This window comes from Xenopus laevis, chromosome 2L, assembly GCF_017654675.1.
Source record: "Xenopus laevis strain J_2021 chromosome 2L, Xenopus_laevis_v10.1, whole genome shotgun sequence".
NCBI lineage: Eukaryota > Metazoa > Chordata > Amphibia > Anura > Pipidae > Xenopus > Xenopus laevis.
The window spans coordinates 32,137,756-32,155,122 of record NC_054373.1 but is presented as its reverse complement, the minus strand read 5'-3'; the positions used below and the strand labels follow the sequence as shown (position 1 = coordinate 32,155,122).

General features: G+C 42.1%; 1 protein-coding gene across 1 annotated transcript; it reads right to left on the bottom strand.

The window, feature by feature from the left end:
- Positions 1-12,216: 12,216 nt before the first annotated feature.
- Positions 12,217-16,143, bottom strand: LOC121399833 (protein ABHD15-like). Its single transcript, XM_041581680.1, is given in 2 exon segments — positions 12,217-13,923; positions 15,207-16,143. Coding segments are annotated over 2 exon segments (1,326 nt in total). The 5' UTR covers positions 16,013-16,143; the 3' UTR covers positions 12,217-13,403.
- Positions 16,144-17,367: the final 1,224 nt, after the last annotated feature.

Sequence of the window (17,367 nt, the reverse complement as noted above, 5' to 3'; positions counted from 1 at the left end):
TCTCTAGCAAAGTTACGCCTGCACCCGTTCGAAGTAACGAAATTATGTCACAACAGGGTCGGACTGGGGGGCTTGGGGCCCACCAGGGCTACTGCCCCAGGGCCCCCTTCGCCTTTTCGGAGCGCCATGTTGCATTTGTCCATGGGAGCACATGGTGCCGGGTTTCTAAGTATGTGTGCAGCGTGACATCAGTGCGCACGCGCAAAATTTTTAATTCACCGTGACCCCCGACAAAGAGGGGTCGCTAACGTTAGTCACTTCGCCCTTTAGTAAATAAAAACACTAAGTTTGCCCATTTGCAGTAACCCATAGCAACCAATCAGCAGGTAGCATTAACTGCCAGTCATTTTAGTGCAATGGCACACCAGGAGATGAATTGCCAGTGATAAATCTCTTCTACTGTGGGCGAATTATCTCCAGTAAAAGCTTTCCCATAGGCAATAATGTGAATTGCTGGTGATATAACCCGTGTAGCTTCAGTCTTCCAAATTTGAAGTTTCTGCTTGACTCCCCTACGCACCAGTGAGAGAATGGCTGGGGAAAGTGGAATTCTTTAGAACTATAAAAGAAGCAGACCCCTCATTATGTGCCCCCTTGTGGCTGCAGAGTTTATAGTTACGCCACTGCCTTGACATAATTTTTTATGTTTGTTTGTTTAATGATGTTGATATACATACAAATAAAATGGGATGAACCAACTACGTAATTAGGGATGCAGCGAATCCAGGAGTCGGTGAAGATTTTCCCTTTTTCATTTAGTTAAATCCATGAGCCTGGCCAACCGAGTGTGAAAAATAACTTGCCTTTTTAATCACACAAACAAGGAAGTAAAAAAATGTTTTACCAGGTGCGGTTCTCTTTCCCCCTCGTTTCCCTAATTTACATAAGCTAATTAGGGTTCGGATTTGGTTTGGTATTCAGACAAACATTTCACAGAGGATTTGGGATTCGGCTGAAACCTAAAATAATGGATTCCGTGCATCCCTATACTAAATGTCATTTAAGATGTCAAAACCTTGATGGAAACGAAGATTATTCAGTTTAGCAACAGGGAGGCTAAGAGCACAAGACAGAAATACGGTGGCTGAGAGGTATAACACATACCTCCCAACATTTTGGAAATGAAAAGAGGGACAAAAAGTTGTGCCACTCCCATTTTTGTGGCCACACCCCCTAATTAGCATGCTCATTTTACATAATTTGGCAGGTTATGAAAGTTTGAACACATTTCTGTGGTTTTTATGTTATTACAGTTTTGCAAATGAAGGTGTATTGCCCTTTAAGCTGTAAGTAGGTTCTTATCTTATCAAACTGTCACAAAAGTATGTCAAGTATGTATTCTGGGCTGTCTGTCAAGACACAATTAAGTTAGAAACCTTGTATCTGTTTCTGGCTATTCAGTGCAGCAGATCAAAGAGAAACCCGGGACTTATCAGTACAAAACCATGACAGCGGGTTGAGCTGTTAATAGCGGGACTGTCCCGCTCAAAACGGGACAGTTGGGAGGTATACAGCCCAGTAGTGACCTGCTAAAGGTTGTGCTTGTGCAAAAGTAGCCCAATTAGCCACAAAACCCATTAATTTAGATTAATTACTCATTGTAAAAGTCACATATTAATCACACATTTGAGGGAACCTTTTAGCTTTATAGTAGCACCATGTGCAGCACTTATTTGGGAGCGTGTACTTTTTATATGTGTCTCCTAAATCTTTATCTGGAGCCCTGATATTAGCTACGTTTTCTCAGACCCCAGCCTTCACAAAAGACTGTGTACAACACAGGAGGGTTAGATCTGCATATAGCCAAGAACAATCACACAATATACGACTGTCAAGAGGGACTGTCCCTCTAAAAAAGGGACAGTTGGTAGGTATGGAGGGTTTTTAAAGGGATTTTACTTTCTGCCAAAAGCAAATAGTGCTGTATAACCAATAGGATAATAACTAACAAAGCTAAGGGACTGGGGAGGCAACTAGTGACATGACAGAGATGCTGAGGCACTAGATCTCCAGAACTTTCACTGTAGTAACATAAAGAAGTGGCATATCCAGGCAGGAGTGCGGCCAGTAACATTCTTGTCTGAGTCTGCTAAACCCCTTGTAGGAGTCAGCGAGGAATGCTGGGAGTTATAGTTTGCGTTTCCTGATCTCTCAAGAAGCTGCAGCAGGCTGAAGATCTGATTGAAGTACTGAAGGGAGAGAGTATAAGGGAGTGCGGTTTGGGTGGAGATTAGTGGGAAGAATGTAAAGTAGTGGTTCAGCCCAAAGTCCGGCCTGTGTTGGGAAAGAAACACTAACAAGTGCAGGCTCAGGCCCAGCCCCTCTTCCATGGAAGGCCTCACTGTATTATTTCCCTGTCACCTCAGCTTCCGCACCCCTGTGCGCTCCACCCAATCCCCAATTACCTGCCGCGCCACTCTGCGTTCCACCCAATCCCCCTTACCTCCCAGGCCGCAGTGCATTCCTCCGACCCCGCTGTACAGCTCCAGCACCAACAGCGCCCGCCGAGCCATAACTCTACTCCTTGCTCCTGTCTGACTGCGGCCTCTCTGTCTCCTGCTCCTTCCACCCCCACTTCTGCCGGGGCCCCTGACGCCTAAGGGAGGCAACGTAGCGCGTCAGGGAGGCGTGGTCTCTTCTTGCGAGACTTCACTAAGCACAAACCGGAAGAGCTCATGAGCCACTGGGAAGCGGGATATTGAGCCCACAACCTGGGATAGCGGGACAGGCAGCTGAAGGCGGGACTGTCCCGCAAAAAACGGGACAGTTGGGGGGTATGTATAACAGTCAATAAGAAATGGTGGGAGAAAGCAAAGAGATCACTGGCCAACTGCCTCATACACATGTCTGATCACTCTGACCCCCACAATTCTGCAGAATTTAGATAAACTGTTGTGTTACCTTGAGACTGGAGGTGGGAGTCGCTTGTGAGACACATTTATTATATTAGCAGTGTTTGACAGCAGAGTTAATCCATACTCCATATAATATATAGCAGACACTTACATATCCCACAAACAGCATCCTTTATTATACAAATCATATAGGGCTCAATATGTGACAATATTATATGTTATAGTACAGAGTCATAGGCTTGCTCTGAGGTTACAGAGATGGAATAACAATTATAGTCATGTTCAGTCATAGAATAACGTAAATGAACACTATTTAACCAGTCAGAACAGCCTACAGCCATAAAATTGCATCTGACATGTTTTTGGGATTTGTGAGTGGGATTTGTGAGTAGCAGCTGTTTACACTTTGGAGTAAGGGATGGGGTTACCAGAATGTCTGGTAAAAAGAACCAACAAGATAACAGTTAGCAACCCTATTAGGGAACCAGAGGCTTATAAGAAATACATATTTCCATTTAAACTATTAATAAACAGCCTCTGCGCCATTTTACTTCATACATTTATTCATCTCCACTGGCTGTGTAAATATAAACAGGGGAAGGAGAGGTTGACTTCAACTACTGCCCATTATTTGTTCCAAGCGCCCTCAGAACCAGGATGTACAACATCTCCAGTCCCTGTCACATCACATCTAACCCACACGTCTCCTCCCCACGCCAGCAACAAACTAAATGTTACCAACTCCCAATCAGATTAGGCTATCACATCAGTGGCCCTCTGATTGGATAGATCGTGCCGCGCCTATTCGGCCTGCGTGTATAATGAAAACAACTGCGCACTGTTATGACGTGTCTCTTGGTCAGTCCCCCCCTAACCCCGCCCCCAGTCAGACAACGGGATGGGGCTGCTGAGCTCTGTGGTGCTGCTGCTTCTGAACTCAGTGATCGCTGCGAGATAATGGCCGGGTGAGAGGCTCCGCAGCTCCTCTAATAGCTCCCGCCTCTCTCTTTATTACGAAACGTTTCTCCCCGGGCAGTGCAGAGAGATGTTACTACGAACAACATACAGAGGGGGAGAATTTAAAGGGGAAATTAACGTTTATATGAACATGTAGTATCTAATATTTTGTCCTGCTCTTAGTTACATTACTATTGTGGGGGAGGAGTTATACCATCATTTCACTGGATTTGTAGTGGAAACATATATTATAGGTCATATATGAATATAATTGCCTAAAATATATGTCAACCTTTGGAAATGTTGCCTAATAACATTGTGCCTGTGTGGTGGGGTGTTGTAGGGTGAGACTCTCTACAGCAGCTCTTATAAAATACACAACCCCCTTTTCAACATCAACGTTTCTTGCTTGTGTCATGTGCCTTTGTAAATGAATTCCCTAAATTCTTAGGGCACAAATTTACAGCAGTGTCACAAGTGTGGCCCCTACATCACCACCCTTGTCCTGGGTGCCCAAGTTAGAGCCCTGCAGTGGGTCGGTTACCCGCAAAAACCTGCAGTACCCTGCGGGTTGCGAGCAGAAATTCTGGGTGCGGGTATAGACGCGGTTCTGCGGGGCCGCAGGTCTTCTCACTAGCGATTTTTACTCCTTTTTTCTGTTCCCGTCTATTTCCGATGATGCCACTTCCGGTTTACATTGACAGTCAGTACTTACTGTTTTACTTCGGTTTTTCTGACCACGCCTACTTCCGATGATGTCACTTTCGGTTTACAACGTCAGCACTTCCTGATCCTTGATGGTCAGCGGGTCCGGGTTGCGGATAAGGTACTTGCGGGTCGGGTTGCTGGTCCAAGTGGGAAAGAATGCAGGTTGCGGGTCCGCGTTCCGGATTGCAGGTTGCGGGTACGGGTTCCAAAAAACTCCAAACTCCTTGGCCCGGCTGTGGTGTCATTTTATATACAGTGAACCCTCAATTTTACATACCCTGGTTTTACGTTTTCCTGCATTTTATGTTAATTCGTTGTGGTCCCACCAATTTATAATGCATTTTAATTGGTGCTTTCCTTGATACTAATACTGTTTTCCTGGATTTTATATAACAATTTTGTCCTAATGTTCCCAAAAATTGCTGTTTGTCCTCTAAGAATGTTATTATTAGGGATGCACCGAATTCAGGATTCCGTTCGGGATTCAACCTTTTTCAGCAGGATTCGGATTCGGACTAATCTTTCTGCCAGGCCCAACCAAATCCTAATTTGCATACGCAAATTAGGGGTGGGGAGGGAAATTGCATAACTTTTTGTCACAAAACAAAAGTAAAAAATGTCTCCCCTTCCCACCCCTAATTTGCATATGCAAATTAGGATTTGGATTCAGTTCGGCATTCGGCCGTATCTTTCGCGATGGATTCTGGGCTGTGGCCGAATCCCAAATAGTGGATTCAGTGCATCCCTAGTTATTATTAGTTTCATGGGTTTTTAAATACTAACCAGATGTATATTTTGCCACGTTGTGTCTGTAAGTAGCCTGTCCCAATTAGTCTGCACCTCATACAGTCCTGCACTAATCACTTATTGCTTTAGGTTGTGTATGTGACTATCAGAGAGGCCTTGCACACGCCCCCCATAGTATAATAATAATGCCCCCTTGTTATTAACACAGTAAATGTTGTATTTCAAATGGAAGACGACTGCTGTGCCTATATCCTTTGAGTACTTGAAGAAAAGGTTGTTTTAACACATTTCCCTGGTTTTACATTTTCCCAGATTTGACATCATTTTTCGATCTTAAACTGATGGTTCTATTGTTCTATTGTATCTGAGTGTTTCCAATGAAGTATGAATAATCAGTGAGCGGGGCACACAGGCATTTATTGTCCTGTGGAGGGAGGGTTTGGCTTGGTTCTCTACCTGCAGATAAATCCAATTGACTATGATGTAGAGGAGTCCATTACAATTCCCTGTGTTTTGTTATAAGAATAATTAAAGGAGAATGAAACATATTCACAGTTGGGGATGGGTTACAAAATTGCTTAATTTCTATCCCAGGTCAGTGTTCTTTTCTTTAAAATGGGCTGGGACACTTTCTATGAGAGCACTGTGGTACTATAATCAGAAAAATGTCTATACAATGCCACTCCTAGCGCTCAAGTTTGTGCTCCGGGGAGAGACACCGGGGAGAGATTTAAATTGCAGATTACTAGCAGCCAGGCAGCAGTCAGATTGACAGAATTACCCTGTGCGATCTGTGGCGTGCTCAATCCTCTCTCACAGACGCGAACTGTATGACCACGCGCTGAGTGACGTCGTGTGTGGACTCCGACGTCGTCGCGTGTGGTGTGCGTAGGCGCTACATGGTCACGTTCCGCGCACTACAAGGGAAAATTTTCGTTCTGACCCGGTTCCCTCTGGAGCTGCCCCGGCAGGAGGATGTGTCTGGGATTCTGCAGGGAGACCCGCGCCTGCAGCCTGCGGCTGCTGCTGCTGATACTACTGGGGATGTGGCACTATATATATATATATTTAGAGAGAGGTGACAGGGATGTGTAGGGCGAGGGACACTCAGGGAAATGAGCAGTGTCAGGGGCCGAGGGCTGAAGGGTTGTCTGGCAGCGACAATGGCTGAGACCTGAGCTCTCAGCCCCAGGGATATAGTAGCACTGGGGGGATATAGTAGGACTGGGGGGATATAGTAGGACCGGGGGGATATAGTAGCACTGGGGGGATATAGTAGCACTGGGGGGATATAGTAGGACCGGGGGATATAGTAGCACTGGGGGGATATAGTAGGACCGGGGGGATATAGTAGGACCGGGGGGGGATATAGTAGGACCGGGGGGATATAGCAGGACCGGGGGGGATATAGCAGGACCGGGGGGATATAGCAGGACCGGGGGGATATAGCAGGACCGGGGGGGGATATAGCAGGACCGGGGCGATATAGCAGGACCGGGGGGATATAGCAGGACCGGGGGGGGATATAGCAGGACCGGGGGGATATAGCCGGACCGGGGGGATTAGCAAAACTGGGGGATATAGCAGGACCTGGGGGATATAGTAGGACTGGGGGATATAGTAGGATCGGGGGGGATATAGTAGGACCAGGGGGAATTATGGTTGGACCAGGGGATATAGTAGGACCTGGGGGATATAGTAGGACCGGGGGGGATATAGTAGGATGGGGGGGGGGATATAGTAGGACCGGGGGGATATAGTAGGACCAGGGGATATAGTAGGACCAGGGGATATAGTAGGACCAGGGGGATAAAGAAGCAGTGGCGGATGTGGGGAAGCAGGAAGCATCGGGGGAGATAAACACATTGTCTCAGGTGACAGGGAGACTGTTGGGGGTACAATAACAATCCTATCCTATCCTATATAATAAAGTTCAAGTGTCTCTGCGTCCAGTCCCTGTGTCCGTGGAATTGCGCTACTGCGCATGTGCCCCACGGACCATCTCTGGCGAATTTACGCTAGCGAAGTAGATAGACGCCAACCAGAGCGTAAATTCGCACTTTAGTGAATTTGCTTAGCGCAGGCGAAAATTCGCCTGGCGAAGTGCAGCGAACACTCGCGAAGCCTGCGCTAGCGATTTTCCGGCACCATGTGACAGAGGAGCAGCTCGAGCTGTGGGATGTGTGACCGGGGAGTCCGCGGCGCAGTCAGTAAAGGTAAATGGGGGGGTCGGGGTTGAGAGAGACTTCCACCAGCTCCTCACAGAGCGTCTTGCCTCTTTACCGTCTCTGGCGAATGTTTGACTACATATGTTCTAGCGCCCGTTAATTTAACGGGCTTAATGTCTAGTATATATATATATATATAAAAGCTTGAGCTTTATAACATAACTACTAATATGAATTCTAAAAAGTTATCTCTACCGAATGAAGCCGGCCTGCTTCCATTCATTTAATCTGGTAGTTCTTTTGTCTTTAACCTTTTTGCACTGGAGGGTACCATCTTATATAGACGCCACATTTTAACAAGCTCTCTGGTGCAAAAGGGATTAAAGGGGACAAATACCTACTTCTTTCTTTGAGCACTATTTCAATTTACATGTTTTGTATATATTTGCTGTTTTTAAGTCATGAATGTCAAACCAGAGTGGCCCCTTCGGTTTGACCCTAGAAGGTCAAAGGCTTAATTTATGGAATCAGGAAGCATCTTCTGATGGATCCCTGCTCAGTTCTATTGCCCCTGCCACATTGTGAGATACATCTAAGAAGGGAGACGCTTCCAGCTTGGGCTGAATAGCAGGAGCCGCTCCAATTCTTACACTGCTAATATCATGAATATGGAAGTAGAGCACCCCTTCATTTAAAAGCATCTTTGAATGCGTCTTTGCTCCATTCTATTGCTCCTACTGCATTAAGAGATGCAACTAAGTGGGGCAGCATCAGGAAATGCTTCCTATGGAGAAACTGTTAATGTGAAATCTAGAATCAAAATATGTCGATTGCAGAAGAGGTTAGAGGAGCAATGTGGTGTTGTTATGTGTAGGGTATGTGTCCTCTCGAGGGGTCAGGGATACATTGCAGTCAAATTCTTTTCGATTAACCCTGCACTAGAAACTTGGATTTCTGCAATGGTTCATGACCCTGTGCATCTTTTGTACTTCTTTAGCATTTGCTGGGATCTTCCTTTCACTGCCGCCAACATGTTGTAGGTTCATCTGGCAGCCAAGCAGTGGCAGGGCAATCTCTCCTCCAGAGGGGCCAGCAATGTGTTTTTATTTTGTAATACATTCCTGCTGTCTCTGGGCATCTTATTTTATCTTCATCCTTCCATTCTCCTTGCTTTCCAGGGTTCCTTCCATGCTCCCGGCATGTTTCTCCCCTTTTATTTGCACATTTGATTTTTTTTTGTTGAAGTTAAAAGGAAACATTATTATATTGTCTGAATCTGTATTCCTACTCTCACATTGTACACTTGCCACATAGGGACAAAAATGGTCTTTTGGCCAAAATCAACCTTTTTTTTTTTAATTAGAATAAAATGTATCAATTAACTTAGTTTTACAGGATGGTAATAAACGCACACCCGCAGAAACCAAGGCATGTTGGTACCCCAGCAAGAGCCCAGGTTTGCATGGCAGATCATAGAGATCTCTTCATCCCAAAGTGGAATACCAGATTATTTTCATTGCTGTCATATTCTTGTTGTACATTGAAGGTGGGCTCCCCAGCATTAAATTAGGTTTTCAGCAATGTGATGAGTTTGTTATTGTGGCATTAAATGCTCAGGTCCTTTCATGCTGCAGTTTCACAGTTATACTGGTTGCTCAAAATCCAAAGTTACCACTCCGATTTGATGCATTCCAGCAAATAAGATCCTTCAGTATAACCATTTCTAGATGATAAATAACCCGTACACATCAATTTGCTTTCTGCAACCTTCCCAGGAATTCCTCCTGTCATTATAATGTATGGGGAAACACAGAGCCTACAGCCTGGTGTCCTGATACACTTTATGGGTGTCAGAAAGCAATTCCCCGATATATAAGGTATTTTGAATGAAAAGATTGCAGCAAATCAAATTGATGGGTGTCATAGCCCTAAATATAGAAGCAGTGGGGCACACAGACCTAGCTGGTATCTGGTTATCCTTCTCCAGCTTCTGTAGTATATATTATATATATATATATATAATACACAAAAGCTATGAATATCCTGTAAATTATATCCTTATAAACGGTGAGTTCTGATGTAATTTCTGTCACATGACTTACTTAAATTTGTGTATTATAATAAATAAAGTACCCCCAGTTGTAAAATATGAGGATATTAGAAGTTACCTCGGAGTTCCATGACCTGTATAAAAACACTCGGCCTTCGGCCTCGTGTTGTTATATGGTCATGAAACTCCTCGGTAACATAATATCCTTATATTTTACAAGGGGGGTACTTTATTCACTATATATTTGCACAGTGCATCAGCCAAGGCTACGGATATCAGGAATACATTCACCTCTGCGTTTATTTATGAAGATTTCAGCCTCCCTCGGGAAGTGATGGTGTTTAGAGAGAGAAATCCTTTCCGACCAACAGGGAACACCTTTAATATGTTGTACTTCTAAGACCCAGATTAATTCAGTGGGAGTTAAAAGGTGCAACGTTCTATTCCATTTTGATCTGGTCTTTTATAGTGAACGCTCTACAGGGTGCAGTTTTGTATTGCGTGATGCAAGAGTGTCGCTTAATGACCCCCCACTGCCGTGCCTTATATCCTCTTTACATAGCAAAAACGTCCTCAAGGCCACGATTGTAGCCACAAGAGCGTCCCTCGGTACCGAGCAGATTCAATTCTATTTTTCTATTTCATACAGTGACAACTATACACATACTCCCAGCTTTGCATTTTGCTCATGGTCACATATTTGCATCTGGCACAGTGACGCCACCACTGCAGTTTTTATTCCTTATCCCAACAAAGCCACGAGGGACAAAATAAATCGGAATAGATGTGCTATAGACTCTTCACAGCTTCTTAATCCCGGGATTGTTTTATGGTAACCCTCAAAATGTCTTGTAATGACACCCAATGAGCACAGTCCCTGGACCCATTGGCATCCTCTCTAGCTGTTTCTGCGGGTGTGCAAGGTATTTGCAGGGAGTGAGCCCACTGAGCTCTTGTACAGCGAGGGTTTCATTTGTACAGTGTAATGTCAGTATTCTGGTATTCTTCTCACAATATATTGTATAACCTGTATTAATTGTATAGATTGTGCATTTAAAGCTGTTACGGAGTTGTCAGAAAAAGGAAAGAAAATAAATCCTATGTAATATTTTGTTTGTAATTATCCTTTGTACCATAGCAAAGGAAATGTTAAAAAAAAAAAATCAACTGTAATAAAGTAATTTTAGTACACATTGTGGGTCCGCTGCTTTGTTTTGTTACTACAAAATCACAATGACAAAAGTGTTCATTGTCAATACCTATAAGGTACAAATGTATGATGCCCTCAGTCTCACCAGCAGGCTGTGTAGGCTAAAAGCACAAACTAAGGGCTGCAGATGGGCACTGCGCGTCTTCTTTTCCTCTACGTCTCTATGAGAAGCTGTGACAGGTGGATAATTACCCCAAATGCATTAGGGCAAAAGCCACACATTTTTGTGCATAACCACATTACACACTGTGGGAAGATTTATTAAAGGGGGAGTTCACCTTCCAAACACATATTTCAGTTCAATTGTTTTCAGATTCCCTGGAAATAACGACGTTTTTCAATTACTTTCCAATATTTTTTTCTGTTTTCTCAAAAAGTTTAAAGTTTAATGTTCGTGTCTCTGGTGTTTCAGTAATTCAGGCACAGACTCTAAACTGTTACAATTCTGCAACATTTAGTTGATACATTTCTCAGCAGTATCTCTGGAGTATTAGTAACTATTGTATCAATTCTAACAGCTGCCTGTAATGAAACCCAGAGATTCTGCTCAGCAGGGACAAAGATAAGAAATGTATCAACTAAATGTATCCATTTAAAATAGTTTGCAGGGTCGGCGACCCCCCCCCTCAGAGCTGCTCCAGAAGGTGAACAATGACACTTTAATATTAGAAATACAGTTACACATCGAAAATAGAAAGTCATTGGAAAAAGTCATTATTTCTGATGATCTATCTGAAAACAACGAATTTTTTGAAGGGTCTAAGTGAAATTGTAAATTTTTTTTTTTTGGTCAAAACTCGCAAATTGTGAATTGTGAATTATCCAAACTCAATTCAATTATAATTTTGAGATTTATCACATTCTGGCCCTTTAAGAACTCGAATACGACTATTCGCCACCTTAAACCTACCGAATTACTGTATAAGTCAATAGGAGAGGTCCAGGGATCAATTTGGTGATGTTTGCAGCCTTCCTCACATTCTAGTTTTTTTTTGGCAAAATAAATAATTTTTTTTAAATCGAATTCGAGTTTTCGGGTCAATTCAATTAGTCGGAGTTCATAAAATGTGATTTTATTAATAAATTTTGATTGTTCAAATTATGGGAGCGTATGGTAGTTTTAAGAAAAACATGAATTCAAATTTTGACCCTTGATAAATGTGACTCCCCATGTTCAATGTTTTTTTCCCTAAGTGGCAAGAACTCCAACCAGTTAAAGTATAAAACACTTTATTACATGGTGCAGAACGTCCCTCCTTTTTTCAGGTGCAGACGCCATGATATAGCCCCAAATATTTAGCCTGTTTTTTTTTGTACTTTGGTTTGGTACAACAGCAACAAAGCCGATGGAAGAAATTTGGAGAGACGTATAGATAGGTGTATCCACCATGGGTTCATTGTTAGTTATAACAATGACTAACAATTATTTTATTTTAGACTTTACATGCCCTTTAATATCAAGAGTTACAAACACAAGCCTGGTGAACTGCCGTAGAAGTACATGGGAGGTATATTTTAAAAATTCCAGCTATTATCACATTTAAGTTTTTAAAAAGAGATTTGAGGTTTTGCAGACTCATTGAAAATTCATGCACAGAATGTGATTTTAGTGTGTGTTTCAACAGGTTTGGGGGGGGTTGAAAATATTCTTGCAATTGAGAAGTTTTTTTTTTTATTTGAAATTGAAGTCTTGTTAAATCTGCATCCATGTCTATCCTTGAGATGACTGGGAATCCCAGCATGGTGCTGCAATAGAAGGACCCAGAGCCCCTGTATCGTTTTTTCCCAAAAATATTATTCTTCGCAATTTGCAGTGAAAGGCATTAGGTTTGCTGACTGCTTGTGTATTAAGAGGTACTAAAGGACATGGCCAAATTTCTAACTATTATGTCCACAACACTCCAGGCAGAAATCTAAACGGGGATCAAATGCCAGGCAGTGTTCAACAGAACTATAGAATTAAATATTTCTTGTGCAATATAGGACATTTGAAGAGGACGGAGGCAGTCAATAATGTAAATTTCCATAGTGTGAAGCTGCAAATAAAAAACAATGACCTCAGGAGTCTCCTTACTTACAATAAATATACTTGTAGGCAACAGGGTGACAATGTGGATAACACTGGTGCCCTACAGCAAAGTAAAAATAATTATTCATATAAAATGGAGTCTATGTAATTTGGAGTTTTCTGGATAACAGATCGCATTCCTGTATTAAGTTAAATATTAAATTCATATCTATTTTGTGTGTATGGAATGGTTTTAGTATAAATTGAAACACAAGTTGGTTTGATTTGGCTTAGTGACGTGCTGGTGAATACGACTGTCTGAAAGTTTTGCGATCCACCCTGCCACTGCAAATGTGGGAGGAGTCTGTTTTACCGTGGAGTGATAGTTTGCCTTTTAAATTGCATTATCACCAGGTGTATTTATGTATTCGTTTCTCACCAAACATGTGCCATGATGGGCAATTCAAGGAGGAAACAAAAATATTTTTGGAATATTTATAGGAAGCAGACACACCAGTATAATCTCACAATTTGTTTAAATATGTCAAAAAATGAGAGAAGGGTGACAAACTTTGTGCCTAAGCTGGACAGCTCCTTATTATGACAAATCTCTAGCTTATGCATGTAATGCGTCAGGCTTGTCTCCTTTTTAACCCGTTTCTGTTTATTGTTGGATCATACTGTCTCTTACTATAATATGTCACCTGGTATAGGACCTTTTCCAACTAAACATTTCATGTAGATCAGTGACAGACCTATCGCGCCTTTGCAGCGTTCCTCTTCTTCGCCGGTTTATCGTGACAGAACTGCGACCTCTAGGCAGGACACTTGCTTTCTCTTCTATCTGAAAGAACTCTGTTATAGAGCTAAAATAGTCTAAAGTAACCTTGTGGCTCCACGATACATCTGACTTTGTAAGAAAACCACAGTGTCCTCCATAATGCGTCAGCGACAAAAAAAAATATGGGTTTGTCCTGAAAAGCTCAATGGGAAGCGTCTTCTCAGCAGGTCCTCGAATGGGATCATCTGTGCTACAGATGCACATGACAGGCACAGCAACTTCATCCACGTCCCGCAGGGGGTCATTGTGTTCCCAATATTCATCCCAGCTAATGTTTTCACCTTTGCACTGGCAAAATAGTACTTGGTGGAGCTCCTGTAATGAACTGCTCTTCAAAACTCTCTCCATGGGGAAAACATCTGCCAGGGCTGTGGAATATCTGCAATAAAGAAAACAACCAAAGGTAAATAATGATAGTAATGATACCATTGACTTTAGATCAGCCCATCACCTTCACAAACCTTTATCCACTTAGTCCCTCTTGTATGGGCTTTCTCTATTAATATAATGTCACTATTGAGCACTGGAAACCAAAACTAAACTGTATATTGTAGATGGGTTCTTACCAGTGCTTTCTTAAAGGGCATGTAAAGGCAAAAAAATAAAATCCCATTGTTACTTGCTTGAAAGAAACCTATCTCCAATATACTTTAATTAAAAAATGTGTACCGTTTTTATAAGAAACCTGACTGTATGCAGTGAAATTTCCCCTTTACTTACTGCTGTGGATAGGAATTGTCAGATGGTCCCTAACTGCTGAGCAGGGAAACAATCATACTTATGAACAGCAGGGGGAACCCCCACCTTACTTCCCAGCCATGCAGAACTCAAGCAGCTTTGTTTATGACAATCCCTAAGCAGCCCAGACCACACTGAGCATGTGCACAGTCTTAGTCTTGCGAAGATGGTTAACAAAGTTACAAGATGGTGACCCCCTGTAGCCAACTTTGAAAGCATAAATTAGGTGTTTGATTAGGCTTGTGGTGCAGTAAGTTCATGTTTATATTTAGTATACAAAATACAACATTTCTAGCCTTATTCTATTTTAGACTGTACATGCCCTTTAAGGAGAAGAATGGCCTTCAGTATGGTCACCAACCTCTCACCATTGTTTCCATGGAAGTGGGTTCCACAACCGTTTAAATCATAGTTGACCACGATGACAAATTATTTCCTTTGTGGTAATGGACACAGTGGTAGTAGTGTCCAAGGTAACCATCAACATGCTCTCTATGCCCATGGTTTCCATGGCAAATATGCCACTACAGCATAGAAATGGTTGCAATTTCACCTGTCTCTAGTCTAGGGTATCTATGTTTGCATAGTCAGGCATATATTGAATGTGCAGTTTACTGTATACATATATACAACAGAGCCAAATAAGCAACAGGTTGATGACAAGCTCTATAGAATTATAGAAATAATTCCTTCCCCATTCAGTACTGTTTATAAGCAATGGGTCAAAGTGAAAGATCGTCTGTGTGTTGAGAACTTGAAGATGAGTAACATCTTGAGTAAAAACTTTTACATTACAAACTATTACTATTACAAACTATTACTAGAAACTATATACGAGTAAAAACTATTCTATTTGTTTTGCTAAAAATAATGCTGACCAAAGAAAATGCACCCATAATGTATTCTTTCCGTTAATGCACCTACCTACTGAGATGGAATTTCTGATAGAGAAGCAGGAGGCAGTCATACAGCCATGGTAGCCCAGTCTCAAACCATTCCTGGCAACGAAAGACTGGAGAAATGCATGAGGCCGCTGTGATGTAGCTGGAGGATCCACATTCCCCCAGGTAGGAAAGCAGAAGTCCTGATCCTAACCCTTCACTGATCAGAAACAACAAGGAGGATGGGTGCCTAAAACGTACATAACTCACAGCCTCTTTCAGATCTGCTGGCTCCCCAAAAGCTTGGAGCTTCACTGTAACCAAGGGGCAGCCATTCTGCCCTCTCCTATTAAAAATTACTGGGTAAAAGCCTTTTTCTAATGCCCGAAGTCAAAATTGCTCAGTGTTTTTTGTCAACTTTCCAAATGGGTTTGGAATGATAAAGAGCAACGGTGGGCTTCCGGCTGTATTGGTGCCTCTTCTAGTTCCTGAAATACCTCTTGGTCCAACTACCCAGTCCAAGGCAACTATTCCACCATCAGCCAGCTGCAGATGATCCCGGGCCAACTCCAATATCTTGTCAGCCGGGAGCAAGTTCTGAATAATTGTCTGAATATGAGGCCATTTCCTCATCCACCAATCCGTTGATTGTAGCAATGACTGACGTTGAAGATCTCTCAGCAACCAGTTAGCAAGAGCAGAGGGTTTGTAGATCAGCTGTGTACCCTCAGGATGGGACTCCCAGAAGTCTCCAAAAACATCCTCCTCTTCATCATCTCTATTTCTGTTCTCTGCCTGCCTCTTAGTTAAAAACATATACCTGGAAAGTACACCAAGCAGGATCACCATGACCCCAGTCCAACCAGGCAACTTAGGCCAATCACCAGTAGCATAGTCTGTCCACTTTACAAGAGGAATCTGCTTTTGTTTTCTCTCTTTTGCTGTCCTTGAATCTTACATCAATTCAAACGTTTTCTATTTGAGTTACTTAGCAAATGATTTATTTATTTAAAGGCTCAGCTACACAATGATTGGTTTCAGGTTTTTGAAAAGGTTGAACTCTTCCTGCGTCAAATTATTTAAACAATGATTCATGTTTGTGTTTAAAGGCAGCCTGCAGTTCTAGCCTTTATCCCAGTGCTCCTGCTGAGTGATACATAGAACATCTCTTGTTTAGGGGACTGGTGAATGTACAGGAAGAAATGACTACTTTACAGTTTCCTTCTTTGAAACGAGCCAAGGAGTATAATTTAAAAAGATAGATACATTATCTGGAAACCCATTTGTTGGAAGCAAAACATTCTTATTGGGTTAATTTAATGTTAATGATGCATTTAATGTTTTATTAAGCAGCTCTCTAGTTTAGAGTTTCAGAAGATATCTACTTTCTGGGGTTCTATATACCATTATAACCTGGTATGTTTGGAAAGTGTTTGGAGAGGGTCTGAACAGAAAAATACACAATTAAATGTAACAATAACAATAAAATTGAATCCTAACAGAACAGTATGATTGTTGTTGATGGGTTCACTGACCCCCATTTGACAGGAAGGTGGCAAATAAAACACAAAAAGAAGACCATTTGAAAAGTGGCTAAAAATGGCACATTCTATAACATACTAATAGTTAAGTTAAAGCCTTATCTATGATCCATGTTACTAGATATATATGTCACCAAAGATATATTTAATAGGGATGCACCTGATTATGGATATGTTTGGGATCTGGCTGAATCCTAGCATTTTTTTGCAAGATTCATACAGAATCCAAACCATAAAGTCATGTGGCTTAACTGCACTGGACAACTGAATATGACAAGTTTTTGCTAATAATATATTCCGTTTTTTAAATGTTCTTTTACATTTGAATATGCAAACAAGGGCTTCAATTCAGTTCCATGTTGGCAAAATCCAAAAATGATAGATTCTTTCCATCTGTAGATACTATTCGCCAATTAAGCTGGTTGCATTGAAATCACACATTGCAGTATAATACTGGGCAGGCAGAAGGGATAGTGATAGTAATTGGGTCAGGAATGCCCTGAGGATATTCTCAAATCCATTACCTTTAGGTAATGAACCCACTTCAGTATCTCCTAATATGGACAATTTTCATACCCAAGGGGATCACAAGGGAATGAGATGCAGAGGTTACAAAAGCTTAAACAGCTGGATGCTAATCTATTATTATTGGTTGTCTTACAG